General features: G+C 40.4%; 1 protein-coding gene across 4 annotated transcripts; it reads right to left on the minus strand.

Annotated features, from left to right (window-relative positions):
* Nucleotides 1–1,436: 1,436 nt before the first annotated feature.
* Nucleotides 1,437–25,943, minus strand: ap2a1 (adaptor related protein complex 2 subunit alpha 1). Of its 4 annotated transcripts, none has more exons than XM_058049210.2 (23): nucleotides 25,898–25,928; nucleotides 25,189–25,276; nucleotides 22,564–22,775; nucleotides 19,121–19,314; nucleotides 18,913–19,042; nucleotides 17,408–17,509; nucleotides 16,869–17,128; nucleotides 16,538–16,706; nucleotides 16,253–16,390; nucleotides 15,872–16,054; nucleotides 13,501–13,598; nucleotides 13,186–13,417; nucleotides 12,055–12,243; nucleotides 11,485–11,639; nucleotides 9,651–9,716; nucleotides 7,508–7,570; nucleotides 6,703–6,785; nucleotides 6,139–6,225; nucleotides 5,797–5,923; nucleotides 4,900–5,016; nucleotides 4,756–4,825; nucleotides 3,622–3,756; nucleotides 1,437–2,878 (listed from the first exon to the last, which is right to left on the minus strand). In XM_058049210.2, the coding sequence occupies exons 2-23, from the start codon at nucleotides 25,253–25,255 to the stop codon at nucleotides 2,801–2,803; spliced, it is 2,955 nt and encodes a 984-aa protein (XP_057905193.2). In that variant the 5' UTR covers nucleotides 25,256–25,276; nucleotides 25,898–25,928; the 3' UTR covers nucleotides 1,437–2,800. The 4 variants fall into 4 exon arrangements, with proteins under 4 accessions (XP_057905193.2, XP_057905198.2, XP_078653167.1 ...); XM_058049215.2 differs by having other exon boundaries at nucleotides 25,825–25,926; XM_078797041.1 differs by lacking the exon at nucleotides 9,651–9,716 and having other exon boundaries at nucleotides 25,189–25,943.
* Between the last annotated feature and the right edge of the window lie 1,969 nt (nucleotides 25,944–27,912).

Consider the following 27,912-nt stretch of genomic DNA (forward strand, 5'->3'; position numbering starts at 1 on the left):
TTAACGCATGCGCATCACGTCAAGCCATACCGCTTCCGTTATGACGGCAGATGGAAGCAATGTAGAGCCCCTACACAGTTACAAAAAGCCTGGCGCCCTTTTATAACTTCATTCTGACCTGAACACACCAACTCACAAAACATAGCCCTTGTCAGCACAACACTTCATTGTCACGAGACAGCTGCGAGTTGCATTCACGGACAACCAAAAATTTAAAAATGTCCTTAATTATGCACATATGTATGGTCAGAAGTACAATTTAATGCATTTAAATATGTTCGAAAATCCCAGAAAATACTATACTGAAAACGTGAACGTTACATGGTGTCATGGCTCACAATAACACAGTTAAAGTGTGATTCAAATGTTGTGCTACTGTTAAAGACTATTCATTCACAAGATGAGACAACACACAAGATTGGGTCTATGAGGCCAGATTTTTAACATTTTTAAGAAAAGTACAGTGAAGAAATATAGTGTATGACTGGACAAACAGACTTCGCAGGTGCATTTTAAAATGTTTATCGTCCCTCAAAATCACTCATTCATTTTCTACTGCTTATCCTCATGAGGGTCGCTGGAGCCTATCCCAGCTGTCTTCAGGCGAGAGGCGGGGTACACCCTGGACTGGTGGCCAGCCAATCACAGGGCACATATAGACAAACAACCATTCACACTCACATTCATATCTATGGACAATTTGGAGTCACCAATTAACCTAGCATGTTTTTGGAATGTGGGAGGAAACCGGAGTACCCGGAAAAAACCCACAAATGCACAAGGAGAACATGCAAACTCCACACAGAGATGGCCAAGGGTGGAATTGAACTTGGGTCTCCTAGTTGTGAGGCCTGTGCGCTAACCACTCGCCGTGCAGCCCGTTAAAGAGACTAGGGCAAATATTTATCCTTTAAGCTTTTGGAGCTGTTCATTTATACAAATGTGTCCTGTCATTTCTTTTTGTCCATAAAATACAGTAACAATTGGCATATAGTTGCAAATGGTGATTAATTAATAAGTGAAAACAGATGAATTTGTTTACAATTTGTAATCATTTGAGAGCCCTAATTGATACAAATGCAGTTAAGAGTAGCAGCTGCACTACAGCGACGTTAACTGGTTTACTTGTTCAACTTAGCTAGTGGTAGCAAGGGGAAATGGCTTAATGAAGACGAGTAAGGCTGTGAGCCACAATGCAGTACAACACTAACAAGTTCTGAACGACTCATTCATGACTTGCATATCTCTACATCACTGCGCACTCGCCATGTCGGCCCTTTTTGTGCAACATCCGGGTATACAGTAACTGACACTACACTGCATTTTGCTTGTCAGTATGAAGGTACTTATACACTTAAATGTCTTACATAAAAGCAGGGGAATGCAGGTCACGCTGTAAGAATGAACACAGAACAGTGAACACAAAAGTCATCATATCAGATATATGGCATAGTTTTACTTTCACATTTTTCATTACAGAGTAACTCTTAATTCTAACACAGGTATTGGACATTTTCTTTTAAACATCAAATACATGAGGCTGCATTAACCAGTGGACAACACACACACACACGCACACACACACTCACAGAATGACAAAAAAAGCTTTTCACTACAATGATTTGTGACTGCCGTGCAGCCATAGATTGTAATTTGACAATGTCTTTGTCTGTTGTATTACCTGCTTCCAGTCACACATATAGAGTCCTCTGTAATTATAATGGACAAGTCTAGTATTCTTCCACTACAGTACATCACTGCTGCTCAGGAAGCCCAAGACACAAACTTGTGAATCAAAGAATACCGCTATCTAGACGGGGATAGATGGATGGTCCTTGCCAAATGCTGGAAAAAAAATGTATGCTGCATTTATTGTGTTCTATACTGACCATGAAGCAGCAAGTGGAGCATATCTTATTTGTCATATGTTGGGGCGGACGACGAACATTCACCTTTAAAGTTTTGTCTTTGAAAAAAAAAAAAGAAGCAAATAAGCTGTTGATGACAGATGACGCTTGTCTCAAAAAGACAATTAGCAGCTTCATCATTTTTTAGGTTTACACAGCAGAGCCGTGGATAAGGAGTGGAAACTGACTTCCATCTTTCTACATGGGCAGCCCGGGCTTGATGGGAATGTCTATGAACGCAATAAAGTAAACACACTGCCGCTTATTTACAGACACATTGATACCAAACAAAGCATCGAGTTGACTCATTTCAGAGCAGAAAAATCAGGTTGGTCACACTCGGGACTCGTGCCAAAAAGCCTTAAGTGCATTTTCACTGGCCTATGATCATAGGGAATGTGTCAAATGAACAGAGAGCATGTTCTTCCTTCATTATTGGGCCACAAGGAATTATATGTGTGTGTAAAGGGCTTGGGAGAAGATAGAGGCATGTATATGATGAATACTATCTCCCAATTGATCAACATCAACGCAAACATCCACCCACACACACTGTACACAAAGCATCAGTAATACACAGCAGCCAGGATAAAGCAGACATACACATGCTCACATACAAACACACACACACTCGCAGTCCTGGCCGCGACACAGGTAAACACCAAAAACAAACGTAATGTTGCATGATGTTAATAAACAAATTGAAGATGAATTAGAATAATGACAATAATATGGCCGCTGCTGCTAACAGCGGCTGCTTTTTCCCTTATGTAGGTTTTTTTTTTAAGATCCTTTGCTGGAGGGACATGTGTGGGAAGAGACAGGAGGGGAGAGATCGCTGGTGGGGGTGCTGGGAGGACTGGTCTTGATAAAGTTCTGGAGCTCTTGCAAATCTAGAACTGCTGGGCCAGCAGCTCACAGAGACGCTTTGACACAGAGTCCTTGCTGCAGCGCAGCGTCAGTCGGTACATCTGCACATACAAACACCCTAATTAGAACAGCACTGCAGTAAATAACAACAATGTACGCCATAAATGAAGGTAAATTGAAATACAAGGCATTCAGAAGACAGGTTCAGATGTCATTAGATAAGTAGTATTCTACAATGGTCACCAGGTGTCAGTAATGTTACTGTGGCATTCAGTGAGACACACAAGCATCGCATTTCACTGCCCCAACAACAGGCTTTTATGGCAGTTTTGAATTATCTCCCAACAACAATTCTCAATAGAAATCCCCCAAAAACATGGGATACTGCTGTGGCTGTCACCCATACCAACATCCTGAATCGGCTACTTTGAAAAATGGACGGTGATACAGTAACTATGCAGTGTAGTTGCATTGTTGAGACTTTCTCCTCCTGATAAGCCCGACTCTCCCTTCTTTGCAACACCCCTTCCAGTATGCAAGACAACCACAAGAGTAACAGCAGGGAGTCGTTTGCTTTTTTTTTTGTATTTAATATATTTATTAATGTATTTTATATGTTTATAGGTGTTCCTTGAACAGTGTTTAACTTAGGTATGGAATTTAGGTAACGTATTCTCCATTAAATATGACGGGTACCATGAAATTCCATTCATTAGTAAAGGTCAAAATCAGTTAAACGTTTGAAAAAAAATATACACATTGGATATTTTACAAAGGCATGAAACATTTTTGTGTGAAACTAGAATGAAATGATGTGAATTGAAATGAATTATGTGTGTTGTACCTGTGCCTGGGCGTTGGGCTCCAGTCTTAACAGACAGCCAACCTGCTGACCCTTGGTCTGGATCACTCCAGCAGACACGTAGTTCTCTGGGTTTGGATCGACATTGTCCAGCAGGGCCGCTCCGAGTCCCAATAGCTACAAAAAAAAGATCCAGTAATGAGCAATTCTGGACTGTGCATTGAGCATGTTTTGATCCGACAAATCTTAATTAAGTTTGATCAAGTGTAGAATTACGACAGCTTCGGCTTGGACTGCAGCAGCTGTTAAAATCCGATCTGAGCACCTCATGTCTCACTCATCGGGAACATGGAGTGTAGGTAGGATTGCAAGGTTTATAGTGTGTCTTTTTATGTAAATATGCCACGTTACAACATGGACACATGTGGCTTGATTTAATTTAAATTCTAATGTTGTAACATCTCAGTTACTTCAGATCTACTATTATCTGTGCATTGTCAACCCATTGGAAATCACAGGATATCATTATATATAACAGTATAACAAGATAACAGTCTGACTCAAGGTGTCATCTTTCAAAGACTAACAACAACACTAAATCCATCATGCATCAAATTAACACTCAAAAGATGTACCTTACAAATATACAATGTACCAATATGACTTTAACCCTTAGACAACATTTTAGAAGTTTTCCCATAAGGTTTTGGGCCTGGTCCACCCATTCATTGAGGCGCCGCAATTACAGACTCCCTCTGGCTTTTGAGCTCTGAGTCCTCTGGCTTCCTCTGGTGGACAGAGGCAGTATTGCAGCTCCATCCATCATTTTCTATGCTCTATTCTTTTCCAGAGAAATTGTTTTCTCAAATGAAATGCATTATGGGAAAACTCACAGATGAACACAAAATGGGACTGTGTAGCTTGTCGCTACAACTCTGTACATGTACAATGATGTGTACAAAGTCTTTAAAATTAGCGCAGACTGACATTTTTCACTGTAAATGTATTTTCTGTATGCTTCTAATAATTTGTTATATTCCTTATATATTTCCCTAACGCCATATTGGTGCATTTCACATGCATCAGTGCTATCCAGAGTCAAATTAGAAGCGAGGCCGAGCTAGTGTGAAGACAAATACTGCACATTACAAATACCAAAAAAGAAGAAAAACATACCTTAGCCTTAAGTACTTCTGTGTCCATGCTGTGGTTGGCCTTGAATATCTTTTGTGCTTCTTGTTGAGGCCTAAAGGAGAGTCCACAAAAGCTTTACAAGTGACCCTGAATACACTGGCAAAACACTTCATGACAAAACCTTACTGGCTCAGCTGTTTCCAACGCTGAAAGAAATCATTTGAGGACATTTCAGTCGGTTGGAAGAACTTATTGATGGTGACAGGCAGCTTGAGGGTCAAGTTTTGCAGAGCTCCTCCATATCTGTAGTACAGTGGAACCTTGATTAGTGTCAGTAATTCCAGAAGGTCCGACTAACGAATGCTAGCTGAATCAATTTGGTAATCATCTTTGGGAACAATGAAGTCTTTAATGAAGGTTAAAGTAACCTTGAATGTTCATTTATCACTTTCATTCGTCATTTATACACACAAATAATTGTTTTCTACATGTAAAACTACAATTGTAAAATTAGAAAAACATGCTTTGTGTTAAGTCAAGTGTTGATGATATTGAACTCAGTGTATTCAGAATACTACAAGAGATGCGTCATGCTGTACATTAAGTGGTGAAAGCATGCAAACTGAGGAAAAATTTCAATGTTAACTGAAAAAACCCCAGAGGTTAACCAAGGTTAACCAAGGTTCCAATGTTACAATGTTTTGACTTAGAATAAAGTCAAAATATTAGGCAAAAAATGTATCTTTTGAGAATGTACTTAATTTTAAGACAATAGCATCATAAAAAAGCTGTAATATGAGAAACAAAAGAAAATGAATTTGTCATTTTTGGAAAATTAAGTTGGGGGTAAGAATATTTAAAGAAGGTTTAACATTTGGAAAATTTTTAAAAATTACCAAAAATGGGGAAAAGCTGCATTTTTTTTCTTGAAAAATGTACCATTTCTTAGCATATCGACATGTGCTCCTTTACTAAATCACAAAGTGGCCCTTGCATCCTAGCGCTGAGTGCCAACATAAAGATGAGGCAAAACAACATGACACACGTCAGTTATTCAGACTTGTGGTTCTTGTTCGAGCTCACCTGAACTTGATGTTGAGCAGTGGAGCATCAGAAAAGTCAGTCAGACACTCGATGTTGAGGACCTGCTGGATTTGGGCTCCTCCCTCCACCAGTGGCTCCACTGGTTTGGTCTGAACATTAAGCTGTGGTTTGCTGTTATGGACCATGAAACACCTTCTTGATAATATAGGTTTAAACATTGGAATCAGTGTGGTCGATATAAGTCCAATGAAAAAACAAATCTACTTCAACTTCAGACATTTGCCAGGAAAATGCTAAAATATCTTGCAGGTCCACATGTATACTGCCTTGCCTGAAGGTTCGATCCCATCCATGACAGGCAACGAAATGAAAGGATATGAGACTGAAGCTCTCCAGGACAGTTGACTGTAGTGGTGAAGCTGGCAAATTGCACTGATGTCTTGTTCCCATAGAATAAATACATTCTCCCTATGAGAAAGACAACTTGTCAATGAATACAACAGGCTCTCAACATAGTATCACTCATATGTTCATATGTGCTTCAGGAGGCTGCGGATGCAGCTGGAGGGACCCAACAGATATGGATAAACATGCTTTTCATTCAGGTTGTGAGAAGACTAGAAATAAATGTAGTACAGTAGTACATTTAAAAATTAACACTGCATGTACATATGTGATCGGTATTGGCATTGGTAGATTTCACACATAGATTATCAGTATTGGCAGCATAAAATCCTAATCGGAACATCCCCAACATTTGTACACACAAATACAGCATGTACTGTATGTATATTAATGCATATTATCATGTAGGTATAATATATGATATATGTCCAGACTTTAGGGACACCCTGCATATTGGACTTAAGTGCATTACACACTAAATACAACCAGACAGTGCCAAGCAGACAACCAAGCAGCTTCTCAAGCAGCCTCATTACTCACCCAGATTTTGACGATATTCGGATTTGATGCCAATCTGTAGAAGCTGATTCTCAAACAGAACACCATTGTTCTTGCACACAAACCTGTGAGATGAAGACAGTTTTAATTGAAATGATACATGTACAGAAAAAGCAAGCAAACACCACAGCAACAGCACACAGTGAAGGCAGGGAGAGTCAAACACTTTCCAAAGATTCAACTTTTGCCCTCTGGAGCACCTGTTTCTAATTATTGCGTGACAGGGATTTGGGGTCACATGGTTCCTAACCTTATAGCCCCATAGATCCCGGTCGAACGAGGCTAAAAACTACAACCCTACTTAAAGTAGGACACACATAAACCCATTTGAAGATACAGTGGACCTGCAATTTGTAATTATCATACAAGTGTAAAAAGAAGCAATGCCACTGAAAAGTCCGGTTACATCGTCAGAGATGAACATATCGAACTTATATTATTGAAATCAACTGCCATATTGTACTGAGCAGCCAGAACAGAGAAGCATGTGCTTTCCTATACTAATACTTTCCTATTCCTAATACTACCTTTTCCCCCCTCAAAATGTCATATTTTTTTAACTGTGGCCATAGTCATTTTCTGCTTATTTTCATAGAAAAAACTAAAATCCACAAAATTTCCAGTAACCAGAGCTGACTCATATTTACTTCTAAATTCACCAGCTTTACGAGTGTATTATCATTAACCATTAAAAAAAATAAATACATAAAAAACAGCCGAAAATTGGAATAATCTAAGAGAAAATATTTTTCAAAGCTTGCACGCACATAGAGACAGCAGCCCTTACTTGTTAAGAAGTTCATCAGCGTCAGACAGAGGGGGAGCAGGATCCTCAGAGGGAGGAGCAGAGCTGAAAGACCACAAGACGCAAGGACGGAGAGAGAAAGAGAGAGAGAGAGAGAGAGAGAGAGAGAGAGACAGACCACAGAAAATAAAAGAGTCACGGATGTGTGTGAAGGAAAGAAGACATCCACACGACATGTGGCATGCAGGCGATGCGATGGGAGATTGGTTAAGAAGAACAGAAGAGAAGAGGAAAAAAGATAAAATGGAGAAATGGTTAGTAACAGCATACCAAAAAAATGATAATTACAAATACCAGCAGTATGTATTTGGACATTTTCTGATAAATAATGAATATGAAATGGGCCAGAAGAGATGTTATTAATATTCAGCTTTGACTTAAGGTCATAATTCAACATGCAACACAGACAACACCCTGCAAAGACATATATACTGTATATCAGTGTTTCCCATATATTGTTTTATGTTTAGATTTGCCACTACCTCTTTCTATATATACTATATATTCTATACTCTTAAACAAATTATAATGGGACTGTGTGTAGCTCGTCATTACTGGCACATAAAAAAAACACACACAAAAAAAATCACTGGCTGTCACGCACATTTTGGCCAATCAGAAGCCTTAAAAAACTACCATCATGCACTATCATCAACACATTTGCTCATCAATATAGTGGGCTATTACATATACACTGACGTATACATTAGCTTATCAATGCCGTTTATAGATCATAGTCCTGTGGGAAACACTGTATATAATATAAAGTCAGTACTTGCAGGTAAAATGACCGTATCTGCAACCAATAGAAAAGAAAATGAATAACTTTCCAAATACATTCAGACTGCACTCTACCACAGGCACAGTTCACATGATTTACTGTAAGCAGTACAGTACATAGGCAACTAATTAGCAGTAGCTTGATGCCAATCATTATAAATTTGTTGTGCAAAATACATGTTTTTTTTTTCTCATATCAGTGCAATGTTAATGTATAGGTGTCCTGCTGTTGCACTCCATGTTGTGTAAACCTGCATTACATTACATTGCATTAAACAATGGACTAATGTTATTGCAATATCGTGTGATTTAATGATATGTCATTGAGACTTCTGTAATTCAAGATCTTTGATGCAAATCTAAACTAAATGGGTCAGCAAGCTACCTATTAACAGAAACAAACATTACCAATAGGGTTGGGTGATATTTTTTTTTTCATATACCGGTATAGAGTCTTCCAATGATAAGAAAAAGACTCATACCGATAGAAATGATAAATGTAAACAAACCAAGTAGTACGCCGCGGCGGACATTGATACATAGGATGAATCAAATGCTGTCATCGTAAGATGAAGGAATGTTCTCACTATAAACACTAAACCGCATTCTCCTGAACTAAACACTAAACAACCGGCAAAGGTTGTTGGAGAATGAATGGAATGGAAGCCAGCTGGGTTATCTTAGTTTCGCATGCTAGTGTGGTTTAGTGTGCGACTCTTGCCGGATGAGTATATCTTCACCGCTTTAATGTAAGGGCTGTTTTACAATGCCCGAGGACGGTGTGCAGGCTCTGAGTGAAGACAGAAAACACGTTTATTATTGTGCCCAATTCCTCGTACAGACATTGTCGACACACATACTACCGGACAAGCATATGCAGTTGGAACTGGATGGGTGACTATATCTTTCTTAATCACAGGCATTACAGTTTGTTGAAGATTTTGTAGCAATGGGTGCAGAGGCTGACGACATCCCATTAGAAAAGTTAGCCACTTTGTTACCAATAAATAAATGTGCTTTCCAATTTGAGACCAGTGTATTTCATTATATGGCTTAACGGTTGTAGCTTTTTATACAAGACAGTGGCTTTAAATTTCCTACATGTAATTAGATTACTATAATATATATAGTATACAGTATAATTGAAAGGCAGAATTAAAATTTTATATCGTTTATCATCATCATATCGTGATACATCCCAAAAATATTGTGATGTATGCTAAGGTCCATATCGCCCAACCCTAATTACCAACATTCTGTGATATCAATGATATTATGACAGCGTGATGGTGCCATAATAGTAGTGGGTTTCTAGCTAGTCTGTAGTTTACTACAGGGCCCTTACTCCGAGTCACCAGAACCCTCCACCAATAGGGAGTCAGAGGTCTCAGAGGTGGGCTGTTCCAGATCTCTGTCAATGTCCAATCACGGTATAGGACGGAGGACAGACGCGCACACAGACACACGCAAGCACGCAGGAAAATGGAGAGAAGGAAAGGAGAGAAAAAGACCAAAGAGTCACATACACAGAAAGTTCAAATGAACAGACAAGTAAAGTAGACCTGGCAACCGGGGAGAAGTCCACAATAACGCTCACTTAAGACTGATTCATTATGCTACACCACACAACACCCAGTCCACACAGTCTGTGTGATTAAAGTGATAGGGTGAGCTGACTTTGTGGACGGGAGCGTTGGTGCCTTACTTTAGGGGGGGGGCCCCAACCCCGGGCTCCGTTGGTTGGTTCACCAATTCAAATAAATGCAATCCACTCATTTTCTCAGAAAAGGGCTTCTGAAAAGGCATGCGAATGGGAGGTTGACACGTCTTTCCTCCCTTTGTGTATATTTATTTATTTTGATTCTTCTGTTTATATACAGTATGATGTATTATACTCTTATCTGACAGAGCTTCTATTGTAATTTTATCTTGACTACAATGTAATGTTTCCTATACATTTACAAATTTGGGGTGGAATCGCCACAAATACATTTGGACCGCCACAGATGGAGTTTGCACCAATAAATTTGCCGCTACGTGTTTGTACCTGCTTCTTAATACACCTGATGCGCATGACTCCGTCGCACAATATATCACATCTGTTTATCACGAATAGATGCATGACATGGACATTATCTTTCATATCAGCGCACTCACATGTAGCCCAGAAAATACCAACAAGCCTGATGGAAATGAATCCAACATTCGTAAGTCAATAACTTACACTTTCTGTTTTGGTTTGCATCATGGCCAATTATGCTAATCAGACGTTTATGTCATCAGACTGTAGTCCTGCGGGGACGCATTTAATGCTAAAAGTCCACTGACCAGCAATTTGCTGTGGTGCCTACTGTCGCCAATAAGGTGCCTAGTGGCGTGCAGTGGCTCAAACTGCCTCCCAATTGGCTCATGGTGACCCATAATGGCGGCAAAAATTTAGTTTGGCAGCAAGAAAATTTCAAAATGTTTAAAATCTTCGTTGCGCCACTTGCATCAAGGAATCGACGCAAAGTGTCCACCAAGTGGAACCAAATTTTGCAAACAATCTGCCTATTGGGATCCACTGGAATGTAATGGCGCAAACAATCCGCCTATTGGAATACATGTATGTATTCCAAATGTAATGGCACGAGCCAAGTTGCGCCAATGATGCTAGGAGTCCATTGGGCCGGGTTCAGGTGGTGCCAGTGGCCCAAAAGATTATGTGATTGGTGCGTAGTGGCTCGCTGTTAATTCGGCGCCAAAGCGATCGAACTGGCACCGGCCCAGTGGACTCCGAGCATAACAGAAAATTTAGACAAATATCTGAATGCACTTTCTCCAGGTTGACAGGTCCAAATCAGACAAAGAGTAAAGAAGAACAACCATCATACATAATTCACAAGTTGAAAAAGCATTCTTACTGAACAAACACACAACAAACACCAACTCCAATCAAAGTTTAAAGACAATGTGACAAAGCCTAGCATCAACCTTTGAAAAAATGTTTGAGAGTCACAATTTCAAGTGCCTTGTAAAGAGTTTTACATTTGAAGTAACCAAGACACTGAACATATTGGAGTAATCTCATCTTCCCAGGTGAACAACTGATGCCAAGGTAAGAGGGGATTTGAAACATGGGCTATGAAACACGACCCTCACAAAGGATTCTACATCTGCTCAATAGGTTGATTTGTCACCTTAGGAAGCCGTCGTCATTCACCGCAGCGGAAGGTGCAGCAGGGCCTGCTTCAGAGAACACATCCACCAGCAGGCTGCCAGCACTGGTTGGAGCTGTGCCAACAGGGGGTCCAGATCGGATGCCAAGGAGGTCTGCTGATGGGGATGGGGTAGACTGGAAAGAAAGGTACACTTAAATCACTTATTCTAAGAAGATTTTGGAACAGCAGTTGATCCCTGCTATTTGTGGGAGTTAGGCTTCAATTTCAGTACTGTATGCGTGTAATTGTCAGAAAATAAGGGAAAATTAGTGAAAGTAAGGGATATTGTGGTCTTTCAGTACGTTTGACAGCTATGTACTTATGTTGTACTTGTTGAGTGTATTGACTTGAGACAATGCCATGCTGGATTCATAGCTCCAGCACACTTTCCTTCCCCTGCATCAAATCACTTTAAAATCACATTCACTTACAATTTAAAGCATAAAAAGAATCTGTGAACATGTGGGGGCCCCCCATGCCGAACTGCAAATCGGCAAGGATCTACTATACTCTGACTGCTGAAATGCAGCCTGCACAAAATCTGCTTACAGCATTGGAGGCAGCCATGGCTGCTGTGTCCGGGCCCCGTTCACCGCCTCCATTCAGCTCCCCGCCTTCTCGTTTGTTGTCTTCCAGGTCTGTCACTGATACTGCACCAGGACCCTTCTTCTTCTTCAGTTTAGCCAAAATTGAAGACTCCCTCTCGGGGAAAGGAGGCATCTCCTCCAGAACGGTGGCCTATAAAATTCAACAAACAGAAACGACATTTTTAAAAATGTGATCACTGCAGATAAGACACACAATATTTTGGCAGAGGATAAGGATATTTTGCTTTCTCGCTTATAACACAAAGCTAAGATGTTATTTTTTCAGATAGATGAGCAAATGTTGACTTAACACTGGACCGGTTTTGGAATCATCAGTGCACAAAATGCACCATTGTGGCCCCCCCACATCCTTATATTTTGGGAAAGGTTTGGACACACAGTTTGTTTGAATATACTAAAAAATATTCAAATAAAAAGTGTCTGTAAAGGTTTTCAGTACAAGAGGTACAATATTGCCAAGAAAGTCAAGTGAGTCCAGTTGTCCTGATACGAGTACAATTCATACAGAGTGAAATACACAAATGTACCTTCTCTTCTTCTGATTAAGTCACCAGGGAAGTCTAATAAATGCCAATTATTCTGTAGAGCACCTGTCTGCCTGAGCTAGCAGAACCAATTGGGTATGAAACGCCTCAGTCCGCTCTACCGTCATACCTAGAAGTCTGCATTGTGGGCGGAATTCCCCAGGCGTCACAGCTTGTGTCACTCTCATGCGAACCGCACCCCACCATTTGTTCAATTCCCCACTCAGTGTCCTTCCTTCCCACTCAAGCTTGACAAAGTTGTCTATATAAGTGGTGTACAAGCACTAGCAAGCCAATAGCACGCACAAGAACGGGTGAATTCATGAACATCGGGTTCTTTTTGTACAATTTTTTTGCCCAGGAAAAGACCCGTGTTGCACTGAGAACATGTCAGACACACAAAAGCTGAGAATCAGTGTTTTAGAATGGTCTTTGGCACCGTCAAACTGAAAATATTAATTGAATAGTTACTTTTGATACTCATTGCAAATGTGTAGGCATTTTGTGGTTAATATTGAACATGAAAATTTGATCTAACAAGAACTAACCAAGACATCGGTACTGGCAATCGAAGAAAGTTTCAAATATTCCACAGCACGCTGCTGCAGCTCGACATCAGAATTACGAATCTGGCTGTCGCAACGAAGAACCTCCTGGATTGTACTCTTGGTCTCTGGGAACAAGTTGATGAATTTGATGTAGGCCGACAGCAGTAGAGCACGAGTCGGCACTGAGCACAGGTGGAACTTGGAGTGAAGGAGGTTGAACTGGACCAAGGGGCTAGGAAAAAAAACACAAAACAACTTATTTTTATGCTGCTTATTAAATATTCATATGGCACTGAGCCTAAAAAAAAAACATACCTGGAACGGGGGTCACCAGCAATGAGATTACCAAATTCTCCAAGAATGTAGCCGCCAACTTTCACCATGTTCTCGTGACAGGCGGGGGCTTGCAGGGCCTGAAAGAAACAAAAACATTACATTATATGATAAGCAGCAGGAACATTACTGTAAAGTGCAACCCATTTATGTAAACATCTCTTAGATTGTCTGACTTATGTCGACATAATGGAAAATAGTCATTGCCCATCATTCACGATCCTTATGTGAAACACAAACACATATTTCTTTCCCTTTTCTATGGGAAATATGTATTTTGATGCTTAAGTATCGGCTTTGCATCAACCTTGTCGCTGATTGTTGAACACTGTTGACCAGAACCTGCTGATACTGACTGGAATGCATGCAGCCTTCAACTTCATCAAGATTTCCAGTACCTGCACTGGCCACACAGCCCCACAGCATGATGGAACCACCACCAAATGTTACTGTGGGTAGCAAGTGTTTGTCTTGGAATGCTGTGTTCTTCATCCGCCATGCATACCGCCCCATGTTATGTCCAAATAACTCAATTTTAGCTTAATCAGTCCACAGCACCTTTATCCAAAAATGAAGCCGGCTTGTTCAAATGTGCTTTAGCATACCTCAAGCAACTCTGTTTGTGTCATGTGCGCAGAAAAGGCTTCTTGAAGTCGACTGTTCTCACCATCCTTCACCTCTGCCTATCTGAGATTTTTCTTGGCCTACCACTCCGGGCCTTACCTTGGACTGTGTATGTGGTCTTCCATTTCCTCACTGTGTTGCTCAGAGTGGAACCTGACAGCTGAAAGCTCTGAGCTAGCTTTTTCTATCCTTCCCCTAGACCATGATGTTGAACAATCTTTGCTTTAAAGCCATTTGGCAGTTGTTTTGAGGTTACAATGGTGCTTCTCTTCAGAGAAGACGAATCAGTGTGTTTGTCTGCTATATGATATATTTAACTGAAATTGCTGATCCAAACAACCAGTGATTTATAAAAGGAAACTCTTGAAAATGACCAGGGGTGCCCAAACGTTTTCATACCACTGTATATTAACCTAGCTACAACTATATTATTATTGTAGCAGCTAATATGAAAAACTATTTTTATCATGCGGCCTAACACGACGCCTCGCTAATTGCTAGTCTCAGTGTCATTCAAAGACAAAAGAGTGGATACCTAGCTCTCAATTTCGCTACAAAGACTCAACAAGATCCTCGTTTGCCGTCAGCATTTTTTACCTGAGGACTGTAGCACACATCTTGTGCTGGAATACACAGCCATCCTAATGAGACCGGACATTGTAAGTGTTGTCGCTGTATCTATGCTGCTGTTGACAGAACTAGCATAATTATATGTATCAATGTGTATCAATGCGGCCTAGAAAGGAAGTTTTGTTAGTGTTTGAAATGATCAAAATAAGGCAAGATACTGTAAGTATTACATTAGTGTACATGCAACATTGTTAGAGGGTTTTTTATTTTTAGAGGGCTTCATAGTCAAAACAGGTGTGTCCCAATGATGCGCATTGTTAGCTAGCTCCTATTAACTTGTTTTCGCTTGTTATAAGGCACAGAAATGGGAAAGAAATCTGAGTTCATGTTTCACATAAAGATTGTGAGTGATGGGCAAAATAATAAAAAAAAGTGCAGTTCCCCTTTAACAACAGGAGATAGTTATTGACTTACAGATAATTGTTTATTTTGTTTAGTGATCAACATGTGTCTGTGCACCTTATCTTAATAATCTGGATTTGATTTTATAGCGCAAGGTATCCAAAGCGCTTCACAAAAAACCTATTATTCACTCACTCCTTTCACATTCATACACAAATGTGGGCAGCACTGGAGACAAGGAGGCAAGTGAAGTGTCTGCTCTACCTCTTGAGCCACGGACGCCCTGCATCGGCGATTAAAATGATGCGTCTTGTGTGTTCTGATTTTAATATCTGATTGTTGTACATCAAATATCTCTCCAGATTGAAGCATCGTGGGGAGTTGCCACTGGAGTACGCAGCATGCCTTGCGGGCAATTTGTAAACGTTATGTGTTTGTTGTTGTCATAGAAAATGGTGGTTGCTTAAAGTTGTGTGGTAACTTAGTTGACTTTGTTGTATTGTTTATTTTTTGGTTTGCACTGTGATCTGTTTGATGACCCTCTTTTCATTTGCAAGCCAAAGTTCTACTGATGAGTCACACGGACAGCCCTACTGTCATGTGTTTGTGAGAGAGGGAGCAACCAGATAGGACCTTTGATCTTTGACAATGACATTGTCAGCTAATTTGACACATGCTTTGTAGGGAGGACGCCAATATCTACATAATGTAATTTGTATTGTGAGACATTTCAGCGTTTATAAAAAGGTAGGAGTACCTCAAAGACCGTCTTGGCAGCGTAGCCTTGCACATCATCACGGTTGATGACAATCTGGATGACACGGTACCATACCTCTTCACTGACATAATCGCCAGCAATGCGGATGAGATTGAGAATGGTGTCGACGTACCATGAATAATCGACAGCATACTTCTCGGCTAGAATGGCTACTTTGAGCACCTGGATGATGACAAAAATGAATGTTTGAATCCAAAGACATTTGTTTTAGGTGTAAGTCAATACGTTCTGTTGTTATTGTTCACTCAAATGTTTGCCACTTTGGAAAACAAAATATCTCTTCATTTAGCTTCGGTACTTGAGTGTACAGTAAATAAAAACCAAATGAATTGAACATCTTATTTGAGCGGTTTCACACACCATCTCCTCTCGGATGGAGTAGTCTGCTGTCTCAAGGTAGCTGAGCATCTCGGCTACGATCTGCTTGGCATTGCTGCGATCACACATGGCGTACAGCAGGTCTGCCGCTCTCTGTCGAACACTAACATCCCTCTCAGTCTGCAGATGCCAAAAAAAATTATTAGAAAACAGAATATGGGAAATCTTAGGCATGCAATGTGTAACAGTTCTATTATATTATATACATCAATGTCACCGCATAATATATTGTATATGATTAAAACACTTTGAAGTGGAATATATCACCTTTAGGGCATTTATGACCGTCTCAATATGCGTCTTGACTGCTTCATGGGAAAACTCGGAACTGGCCAGAGTACACATGCTTTCCAGAGCCAGGTAACGCAGGTTAGTCTCTCTGTGCTGCAGGAACTGGCCCAGCTGATTACAGGCTCGCACCAGCAGATTTGGCTCACTGGAGAGGAAAACACACACCAGAAAGAACATCTGAGCAACACAGTTACAGTGGTCCCTCTTATGCTGACAGCAAAATAACCACTGCGTAGTTACACAGCATTATACCCTGAACACAGTGACTTAGGTTTCTACCACAGTAAGTAACAAAATGCACGCTTACCTGTCATAGTGGATGATAAGAGAAATAGCCTCAAACAGGATAGCATTCTTAGCATTGGAATGCTGCACTTTCTTTGACTTGGGAGGCTCTTGGGCCTTGTTGAGGATGGTTTCCAGACACTCCACCAGGCGGCCCTTTACAGCGCCATCTTCGGGGGGAGGATAGCATTGCAGCAGACGCAGAAGTTTGCAAGACAGCCATGGTGCTGGAACAAAGTAGTAGGTGTAATCCTGCAGGTCCGTGGAGGCTGATGACACAATCTATGTAAGTGAAAGAGATGTAAAATGTCAGAAACAACCTTGAATGACAATGTCCCATATTTATGTATGTTGTACATATTTATCAGGGATGCATGTACTTTTTCCTACATGCTCGTTACAAATCGACATGATCTCTGTCTTATGACATACAACATAAATAAAATCCAACCAGTCTACCTGACAATGACTGTCTGCTTACATCTGGCTGAACAAACGTGCATGTTATATGTAATATCTTCTGTGTGACAGTAAATATAATCAAAGTAAATTGCAACCCACCCTGCTGAGTCGAGACACCGCCAGGGAAACACAGGTCTTGAACTCATCTGGATTCTTCTGGCTCAAACAGGTGATAAGTGAAATGGCTGCTGTCACCACACCCTATAAACACATACATGGAATAAGGGATCATTCAGCAAAGCAGATAATAGGCAAAACTTATTCCAGCAATGGAGAAACTGATAAATGGGTATCAACTGCTGATTTGAATTAGATATAAAGTAGCCTAAAAATTAAGGGTGCCTCAATCGATCAGCCGCCGATCAAAATTGGACGATTTCCGTGAAGAGGCATGTCATCGGCATATGCTGATACAGGTGCTTCAACACTGATCACAAAAGCTGACCACTTCTGGCTGTACTATTGCAGCATGTAGTGAGCTTCTCCTTCCCACTGCATGCCAAAGCCAAAATAATAATGGCTGCCGTGTGGGACTTACCTGTTTGTGAGAGAGATGTAAATTTTGCACCTCTTAACATGCCACAAAAAATATCTTGCTGGGGTGGTAAAAACTTTAATTTAATGCAGCATTTAGAGGGTCGGGCACTTGGCGGGGTGTGGTGACTTTTTAGAGACTGGCATTGTGATCATCAGTTGGGTGGCAGCTAATGTGGCCAACAGTGGACACTCGCCCGTATGTGCATAGCAATTGGAGTTAGACGGTGGACAGCCCGAAAAGTGGTTGGACTCCTCAGACCGGATGGCCGGCCTTCATCAGCAGTGGTGGTCTGCCGACTGCCTGGGGGTCCTGCTGGAGTGCCATTAAAGTCTCCTTGAAGAAGGTGTCTTATCTAAGTTTTACCAGTGATATAACGTTCCCTTGAAAAATTCAATCAAGTATGTTGTGTCTAAAAGTGTATAAAATGCTGATTGGGGAATCCCTACTAAAATGACAATGAAATTGTGTTGTACACAAGAGCCATTTGCAATGCATTTACAGTTTATTTATAGAAAAATGCCATTACACAACATCACATTGTGTCGCGGTATCTTCCTGCTAGAAAATTAGTAAATTGACTTCTGAGGCAGCACCCTTTGCTGGATTCATAGTTGCAGCACCCTTTTCTCCCCTGCCGATAGAACCATCCAACCACTTTCTAGTTATAAAAATTCTATACAATTTAAAGCTGCAAAAATAAATCCATAAATATGCAGGTGAGAGAATGCCGCACCGCAAATATACACTGTATGTAGAATTACACACAGCCTGTACACAGCCTGTAAGGACTGCTGTCCCACTAAAGGATTAACAATATCAAAATTGGGACTGCTTACTGGAGAGGAGCCAGTTCGCTTCCCAAAGACTGCTTGGGGCGCTCTTTCATGTGCCCCCCCCAATCATTGCATGCTCGGAGGATTCGGTTTAGATGAGTGCATTAATTGCCTGTGTGTATGTAGCACAGTGCAACAGTTCCAAGCAAACAAATCAGCCTTTCATTATATAATCAATACTGAATACCCAATTGAAGACACTTGCATGAAAGCACAGCAAACTCAATTCTTACCATATGTTGGTCATTGAGAAGGTGCACCACGCGGGATGTCCACTCCCCCATCAGCACCAAGTCCGGGGATGTTTTATACAACCGCAGCAGACAGAGGGCAGCTGACTGTTTCACACTATCCATGGTATCACTAGGGTACAGCGCAGTGGTTAAGTGTAGCCTGAAGGATGCAATGTGAAAAAAAAACACAATAGAAACACACACTCACCCAGCAACCAAGATGCGTGGAATTTCACTGGCAAAGGCCTCAGCCATCTCACGACTGCCGACGTTGGCAATGCAGTGAAGAGCCAGGCACATGAAAGTGGGGTTGCGGCTGGACAGGTCATTTTTGATGGCGTTGTTAATCAGACGGATCAGCTCGCTGTTGCTGTTGACCAGCACTGAGATGAATAGGTAGCCCTGGAGAATGAGTGCAAAGGACAACGGGATGAGATATGAATGACACTGAAGGACATGATTTGTCAATCAGTGATGTCAATCTAATGTAAAGTCCAATATTGTCTGTGCTTGTCAACATATGGTGACTGCAAATAAACTGATACCTGTGATAGCAGTCCAAATGTTTTATAAACACCATCCTACCACGCAGGAGTGTAGTATCTGGACTAAAAGATACATGAAAAACACAACCAGCGCTTGAATACAGTATTTCATCATTTATTATATAATAGACAATTAATATTAATTAGAACAAACATCAAGTTGTGAATTAAGTAATTCTATAGGGGGTAGGTTTACAAGACACACAGCTAATATGTCCTCAGTACTGCGTTGTTGGATTTTCTTTGCACAATTTATCAAAAAACATTACGGATGTTCATTGCATGTGCAATACGTCATCAATAGCAACATTTATTTGTCATACCACAGCCATCACTTGTACTGTCAGGGCCATGTGCATAAACTTTAAGGCTGCAATTAAGGATATTTTAATAACCGATAAATCGTTCGATTATTTTTTTTAATCGGATTTAAAGGTGACTTAATAGGCTTTTTCCACTTTTCTGACTTATAAATGTAGCTAAAATTTTGTGTTCTCGATGCCAAAGTTTCAGATAATGAGTTTTGCACATTTGGAAGTGAGCCCTGAAAGAAGTTTGGGATGGCTCAAAACGCTCGGTTTCAAAAGGCGTTGCAAAAGTGTTCCTTTGTGACGTCACAGAGGGGCGGACTTATATGGGCGTGTCTGTACACAGATAAGCTCTCAGCCCTCCCTCAATCTCTACTTCCTCCGCCCCCTCCCAAGCGCTGCTCCTCTGTTTATGCCATCATCAGGCACAAGTGGTTTGAGTTCCTGATTCCCTACCAGCAAAAGAAACGTATTTTAATCTGTCAACAGCATTTTACTCTGTTTTACTCTGTTTTACTCTGTTTTACTCTGTTTTATGACGAGCTGGACAAACTGCTGCTGAAGCCTGACGCCTTTTCAACATTACTTGGGCGTGTGGACTGAGCAAGCAGTAAGTAACAATTTATCAGTGTCCTAAGTGTGTTTATTTTGTGTAAGTCATGGAGCAAAAAAAAGTCACATTTGAGAGGCTGAAATCAGGATATTTACAATACATTTTTGAATGAAACGATTAATAATAGCTGTCAACTAACTGGATAATCGATTAATCATTGATTGATTTTTGCAGCGCTAATAAAGTTGCTTAGTTTCCTTTTGCTTATTGTTGTGCTTTGAATACACAACATTAATTCGCCATAATACACCTAATATTTTGATGATTCACACTGATGACAGTGGGCGTGCTATTGCTCATCTTTGTTATGCCACTGCTGTGTCCTCCAAATTATATTTTTTACAGTATTTTCAGTATTATCCGCACACTTCTACTCAAGGTGGGATAGATAAACCACAAACTGTATAAACGTGTACATACGCCTCTTTTTGGAACACATTTTGTTTTGGTGACTGACGTTTGGTCAGAATTCAACACACATTTTTGTAGATGAGACCAGAAGAGTTAATAAATAATGCTACTCAAAGCACCCATCATTTCATAGTCTTTCTGCAGACAAGTTTGTTGTTTCCAAGTTGAATTGAATTTGACAGATAACCAGCACAGTTGAAGCCGCCAGTAAAAATTACTTTCTTAATCTGAAGCTTGTTTGAGCCTATAATAGAGTCATCTGTTAGGCTGTATACGGTCCGAATCAATATAAACCACAAATGCAAAATGCAAGTAATGACGTAATTGACTAGTAAGTCCATTTTTTTATTTGTATTTTTCCTACCTTTGTGACTGAGAAGGTCAAACAAACAAAATTTTATCTTCACAAATAAACCTACCAAACTAATCTGAATTTCAAATTCAGAAGATGACACATTAGTTGTTAAGCACTTTTTCCTAGAAATATAATACATAAAAATAATAATAATAAGGAAATATCACATCGGGTTAGAAAATATAGACTTCCTGACACAAAAAAAACCCAAACTTTTCTCTACAATGTTGAGCTACAACTGTGCTACCACATTTTCTTATAATCTCTGTTGAGTTGTGCATGTGACTTGGGCCAAGTAGATTTGTGTGGAACCCTGCATGATCTCAAAGAAAAGTGATCTGCGAGTCACAGTACAGTTCACTGTGGAGCTGTATACACTCAAGATTTTTTTTGTAGGTTTTTAGGTTGTCGTCACACGATGCAAGAGAGAGGGGGAGGAGCAAGCCAGCGTAGCATTGACTGGCGTCTCGAGTGCAGAGTACAAAAAAAAATTGGGGGGGGGGGCATATTGACTTGAATATAAGTCAGCAAATTACTTGGTATCCGATTGATACCGACATTTGCAGTTGTCCACCCCTACTCTATTGGTTGCTCAGTTGTCTTTGGTGGAACAGGAGTCAATTTGCTGACCACACTGTTCTGCTTACTCAATGTTTCCTGTTCCTGTGACTGTCATCCAAACAGTCAATAAATCTGTACTGTGCACATATACCATCTCTTCTGCTTTACTGTCGAGGGGGATGAAGTAAAAATGTAGGGGTAACACTGACAGAAAACATTAAGATGACTTTGAATTTTAAAACTAAACAGTTTGTGGGCAACTGAGATTCCAGGATGTCAGTTATAAAAGTAGCTCAGGCTTTGGGAACCTGGGATGAAGCCCACTGTGGTAAAGATGACACCAAGTTATTTGAGCCCCCGTTGTGTCAATCTATTTTTCTCTGGTTTAGTCAGACAAGTGTATGTGGGAAGATATTCATTTTACATTGTCAAACAGTCAAATAAGCCCACTTGGTCTTTCCCATACATTCATCTATTTGTGGCAATGAGAGGTAGAATTGGAACCCAACAATAAGTGTTTGACTCACACTACAAACTTTGCAATCCCGCCTGCACACAGTGTTCCTATCGTCACACACTCGCGTTCCATGTGTTGATGTTCAAGCAGAAGTAATTATACACTCGCTCAAAGTTACTTAAGATTTGTCAGATCAAAACACAATCTCTACATAAGACTTCTATCAAAAAATGTGTTCGTCACAGCTATTTCACTACTTCCTGGTCGGGCACTCTAAGCATCACGGGTACTGTAGCTCCTCAAGCATAAACAGAAGAAACCAGAGGTCAAGCAGTATCCCATATTTGACCTCGGAGGTTCCACTGTGCTACCACAACACAAACACATTAACGATAACTTACAATCTGCTTTTCTGTGTACTTGTTGGAACTCAGCAGGTTGACGGCCTCCATGTGTCCAAAGTCAATATCATGGCCGAGCAGGAAGATAAACAGCAACTTGCACACATATTTCTTCTTGCTGTAGCCATCAAGAGCCTTGTCCCCTTTGAATTTGGAGCGAATGTTGGCCAGCTCTTTATTGATCCGTTTGATCTCTGCTTCCTTGCTTTTACCTGCCATGGGAGAGACAGTGGTACAGTGTGAGGAATCAATAATATTGCAGTGTAATGGCTTTGGCCGTGAATTTAAATAAAGCTTTAGATTCTCAAAAGCTCAATTTAACAGTGTACTTTCACGCCAATTAATTAGGCAACCTTTGTTCCAACTTGTGTCTCTATGTAGTAAAGACCAATTCAAAAACGCACACAGTGGAAACAGTTAAGTTGATGCCCCTTGGACTGACTGACATCCACATAGGATGTACCGGGACTTGATGAGTATGTTGATATAGACTTATTGACGACTTCTTTTGATGTACAATGTCATTCAATGTACAAATCGAGTTTTGTTTTTTGACCATATGTTCATTAGCTAAAAGGGACCTTTTATGCTTTTTCCACAATGTAGTATTCTCTTGATGCCAAAGTTTCAGATAATGAGGTTGCCGCATTGGGAAGTGTGCCCTAAAAGAAGTTTGGGATGGCTCAAAACACGCTGTTTCAAAAGGCGTGGTAAAAGAGCTCTTTGTGATGTCACAGAGGGGCGGACTTCCTTATATGGGCATGGCTGTAAGCCTTCCCCGAGGCTCTGCTACTAACCCTAAATAGTCCATTTATCCAGATCATAAGCAAAATCGTATTTCTGGTGTTTGTAAGTGCAAAACAATATGAATTTATGGGCATTTTTCAAACAACTCTGTCCCCTCTGTACACTGTATAAGTTTATACTATAGATTTTTGGAGCATATAAAACATTCTTCTAGAATAGTACGTAATCCATTGTCTCAAATTTGACTTTGTTAAAAAGGTTGTCCAGAGGCCAGCCCAGACGTGCACAAACAATACAATTACGAGAAAAAAAAAACGAAAAAAAGGAGCATAAAGGCATGATATAAAGAGAAAATGTTCATTCGAATAATAAAGCTGATACCCAGGGAGTTTTATTCTTTAAACATTTTAGAATATTGGATTTGTTTTAACCTTTCTTACTAAATGAAAAATATCAAAATTGCCCCCAAATCCTTTGACAAGCAATGAGCTAGAGCATAGGTTCCCAAAATGGTGTGCAAGCCCCCCCAGGGGAACACCGATTGTCTTAATGGCTACGGGAAAAACAATGAAAAACAGTGCACCTGAATGTCTCATGGTGCAAGGAGAACGGAGCAGAGAGCAGACACGGCATGAAGTTGTTTCTTGCTGTATGTGTGTTACTGTATATGTACAAAGAAGTTTGATGATTATTTTGTATATTAGAAGTATTTAATCTTGAACATTTCATTTATATTAGTGTTGAAACTGTGAGAGTGTTGAAAGTGTTGAAATTCGCTCGAAATGTAGGCTTTGTATACGTCGGATGCTGCTTAATCATGGCTGTTAAACTTTCCCCTTGCAGACTTAAAACAGACTTAAAACACAGCTATGGTGAACGGCTGAAAAAATTTAAGCTCAAATTCAAGCTGTTCAAATGGAAGGATGCAACCATCAAACTGGAATAAAAGTTAGGGAAGATGCTTACCTATCTATCAGTGCTCATGTCAAACTTTATCAAAATGTGACCATCTGAAATACAATTTTTTTTAACCCAGAAGTACTTATGAAATGTATTAACCAGATTAAATCTTATTTAGCAAGTGCCCGCAAGGCATGCTGTGTACTCCAGCAACAACTCCACTTTACGTTACAATATACAGTAGTAGGATATTAGATGCACAATGATGTGTACTTATGGCACAAAAAAGCTCAGATGAACCTGTCCACATCCAGCACATTCTTACAACATACAATATTCTTACAATATACAGTAGTAGTAGGATTTAAGATGCACAATGATGTGTAAAAGTCAGATGAACCTGTCCACACCCAACACTGACATTTGGGTCATGCCGAATTGTGCTAATTAGACCATTACGTCATCACCCCCACCCCTGCAACACACTGCCATTGATAACTTGCAGACCTTGGGTAATATTATTACAATGTCCCAAGTGGCTAATAAAAAAAATAAAAGCTGTGGACTAGAAATGGCCCCCAGGCTGCAATTTGGACACCCCTGTGTTATAAAAAACAAAAACAAACTGTTTATGTGGGGGTAAGGCATCCAAAATGTTAACTTAACAAGTTTGGATTTTGCATAGTCTTGTTGAAAATCCAGTCTTCCTCGTGGATGTGTAACAAGACAGATACCATCTAAACTGCATTTACAACAAAAACATACAGTATATGGGAATGGGTTTATTGCTTTCCACCAACCTGGACAAGAAAATGCATAGAAAGCTATTTTACACTTGAAATAGTAACATAAACACCACTTTTGTCAAATGGACCTCAAAAGGGGAAACCAGAAAACAGGAGAACAGCAACTGATGCTATCAGCGCTGCTGAATCGGTGCCAACAAGCATGCCAAAACCCATAAAATGTGTCACTTACAATTCCTTATGTCCGAAATGAAAACAGCTAATCCTCGCATTCCATCTCCTTTCGATACAGCCGGCATTTTTGCAGCTTTCCGTCCGGCCTAAAGGTGGAAAATGAACCGCTGCTGGTCAGCTTCTTCTTGAGTGGAGTGGACTTGGAGCGTAAAGATAGCTGTAGCTACTTAGCACTGTCGCTCGATCTCCAAAAAAACGCGGATGTAGCGGTTTTTGTAGCAATTGTTAATCGTCTCCGCAAGGTATTGACGGTAAGGTTCTCTGGATGGCGGTGATCAAGGAGGAGGACGGTAAATAAACCTTATCCCCGTTAACTGTCTCGTTTCCGCTGGCTATGTCAAGCTATTTCATTCAATCCTTCCCGAGTGAGTGATAAAAGGAGCGACGAACACGACACACAGCGACAGAAGTTAACTATTGTTCACACCACATAATGTGCTCAATATATTTTTTATATTTAATGGTAGGCAAACAAACGCACCGTTAAGTCACTCGCAGCGCACAGCTAGCTCGGCAGCTAGCTAGCTAGCTGGCTAGCAAATTGCGTTCAAATACCGCAAGACATCACAGGTTGAGTCAAACAACACTGTTAATTGTATTGGTTGGTTGCCAGCCGGTGATAGAAAAAATATACCCGTTTTCTGTAAATTGGCTAAATAAGACGGATCGTATAATTTGTGCCCGTTGCAAATTCTCCAAGCCTTCACCCCGCTGCCTGGATCAAGCTCGTGACAGCAGGACTTGTGCGTGACCGCGCACCGACGCACTCGTGGACGCGTACGCTCCTCCAGTTCAGAGTAATCACTACTCCGTCGTGGATCCATCATCTAGCTGCACGAGCCGATACAATTTTGGCATCGATAAGTAAATACTGTACAGTTTAAGGCTAGCGTTACTAATACTTGGATGGATGGATAAATACCACAACATAATGAATCAACAATATCAACGAAATAATACTCTAATGTACATTAATACATAATATTATTCTCCTTTATTACATACAAGTGCTTTAGCAAAATATATTCAATAGAGTGAAAGGTTAAACTGTTAATATGAGCTAGCTTACAACAGATGAGAAATACCTATAGTCTTCACAAAAAAAAACTCCCCAAAATGCCAAGTGTTCCATTTACATAACTGACTTGTATAATAACTAAGCTACGGCAATATTACTATTGGAGAAGCTAACATTAAAAAAACATTTTCATCTGGTGTACTAACATAAATCCTCTTGGGATTTGTGTTAGTACACTGCACTGTACACTACACTGTAGCTGCTCTTTTCCGCGTCATTCACAGATGGAAAAGTGGATACGTTGCTCTCAATTTTGCAACAAGGACTCAACAAGATCCTTGTTTGCTGTCAGCACTGGAGCACACGTCTTGTGCTGGAAGACACAGCCATCCTAATGTGATGGAAATCTTATAGTATAGCATTAGGTCAGTTGATTTGAACAAATACAGTATTTTTGCTTATGTGCTAAAGTCGGACTGATTTCCTAGCCTATGCTGTGTTGTGACTATTTGCTTGTGGCTCCAACCCCTCTGTCTCTAAAACAAGTTTGTCCAATGGCGTTTCCATGTCAACGTGTTCTGATTATCCCGTGAGACGTCCTTGCACCTAGTATATTCCTGATAATCTTTGTATAACTATGCTTCTGTCCTGTGCTTCAGGGGGACACTTGGGGCAGACGCTCAACTGTCCGTTCCAACTGTCTTCCCTTCTGCAGAATAAATACTAAAAAAGACAGGTCTGTCGTTGAGCAGTTTATTTCTTTTCTCCACTGGCGCCAGCGGAAATTTTCCACGACACCAATAAGAGCGGACATTGTAGGTGTTGTTGGCGGAACTAGCATAAGCTCCTGGTCTAGTATGTGAGATCAAGGCGCATAGTTTGTTTTAAGTTATCATCATACTGTAATGATTAAATCTTATCAGTGTACTTGTTAATGCATGATCACAGGATGTATGTATAAAAAAAATTGTTCAAGGGTTTTTTTAGTAGTCAAAATACTGTAGGTACGTCCTAATGATGTACATTCTTAGCTAGCTCATACTAAGTCGTTTTCTCTTGTTAAAATGCACAGAAAATGGAAAGAAATGTGTTAATGTTTCACATAAGGATTGTGGATGATGGACAACTGAGGTAAGTGAGGCCTGCAGTTCTTTGGATGTTACTGTGGGGTCTTTTGTGACCACTTGGATGAGTCATCACTGCGCTCTTGGGGTCATTTTGGTTGGCCGGCCACCCCTGGGAAGGGCCACTTGTGGATAATGGCTCTCACTGTGGTTTACTGGAGTCCCAAAGCTTTAGAAGTGGCTTTATAACCTTTTACAGATGAAGGACAAAGGATGCAAGGGTCAATTTAGATATTTTGGATTTTGTAATGTTTTGGCATTTTTTCTGTCAATAAAGATGGTCTACACGTTTTCTGAGTTGTCTTTTGTCTATTTATTAGGACCTCCTACATAAGACAGTGGCAGAGAAAGGAAACAATCCAGCTGCTCTCTGCTTTCATGAAAGTGAATGCTGAAGAAAGACACGTACAGGCATACATAATCAGTGTGGGAAGGTACATGAGTGGGGATTTTTTTCTCTAGGGGAGTCGACACTCCTGCTTCTTGAGAGGAGCCAGCTGCAACTGTGTATGTATAGAATCAGAATCAGAAAAGGGTTTATTGCCAGGTATGATCAAACACATACTAGGAAATTGTTTTG

Source organism: Doryrhamphus excisus, linkage group LG16, assembly GCF_037039965.1.
Source record: "Doryrhamphus excisus strain RoL-2023G ecotype Guam linkage group LG16, RoL_Dexc_Guam_v1.1, whole genome shotgun sequence".
NCBI lineage: Eukaryota > Metazoa > Chordata > Actinopteri > Syngnathiformes > Syngnathidae > Doryrhamphus > Doryrhamphus excisus.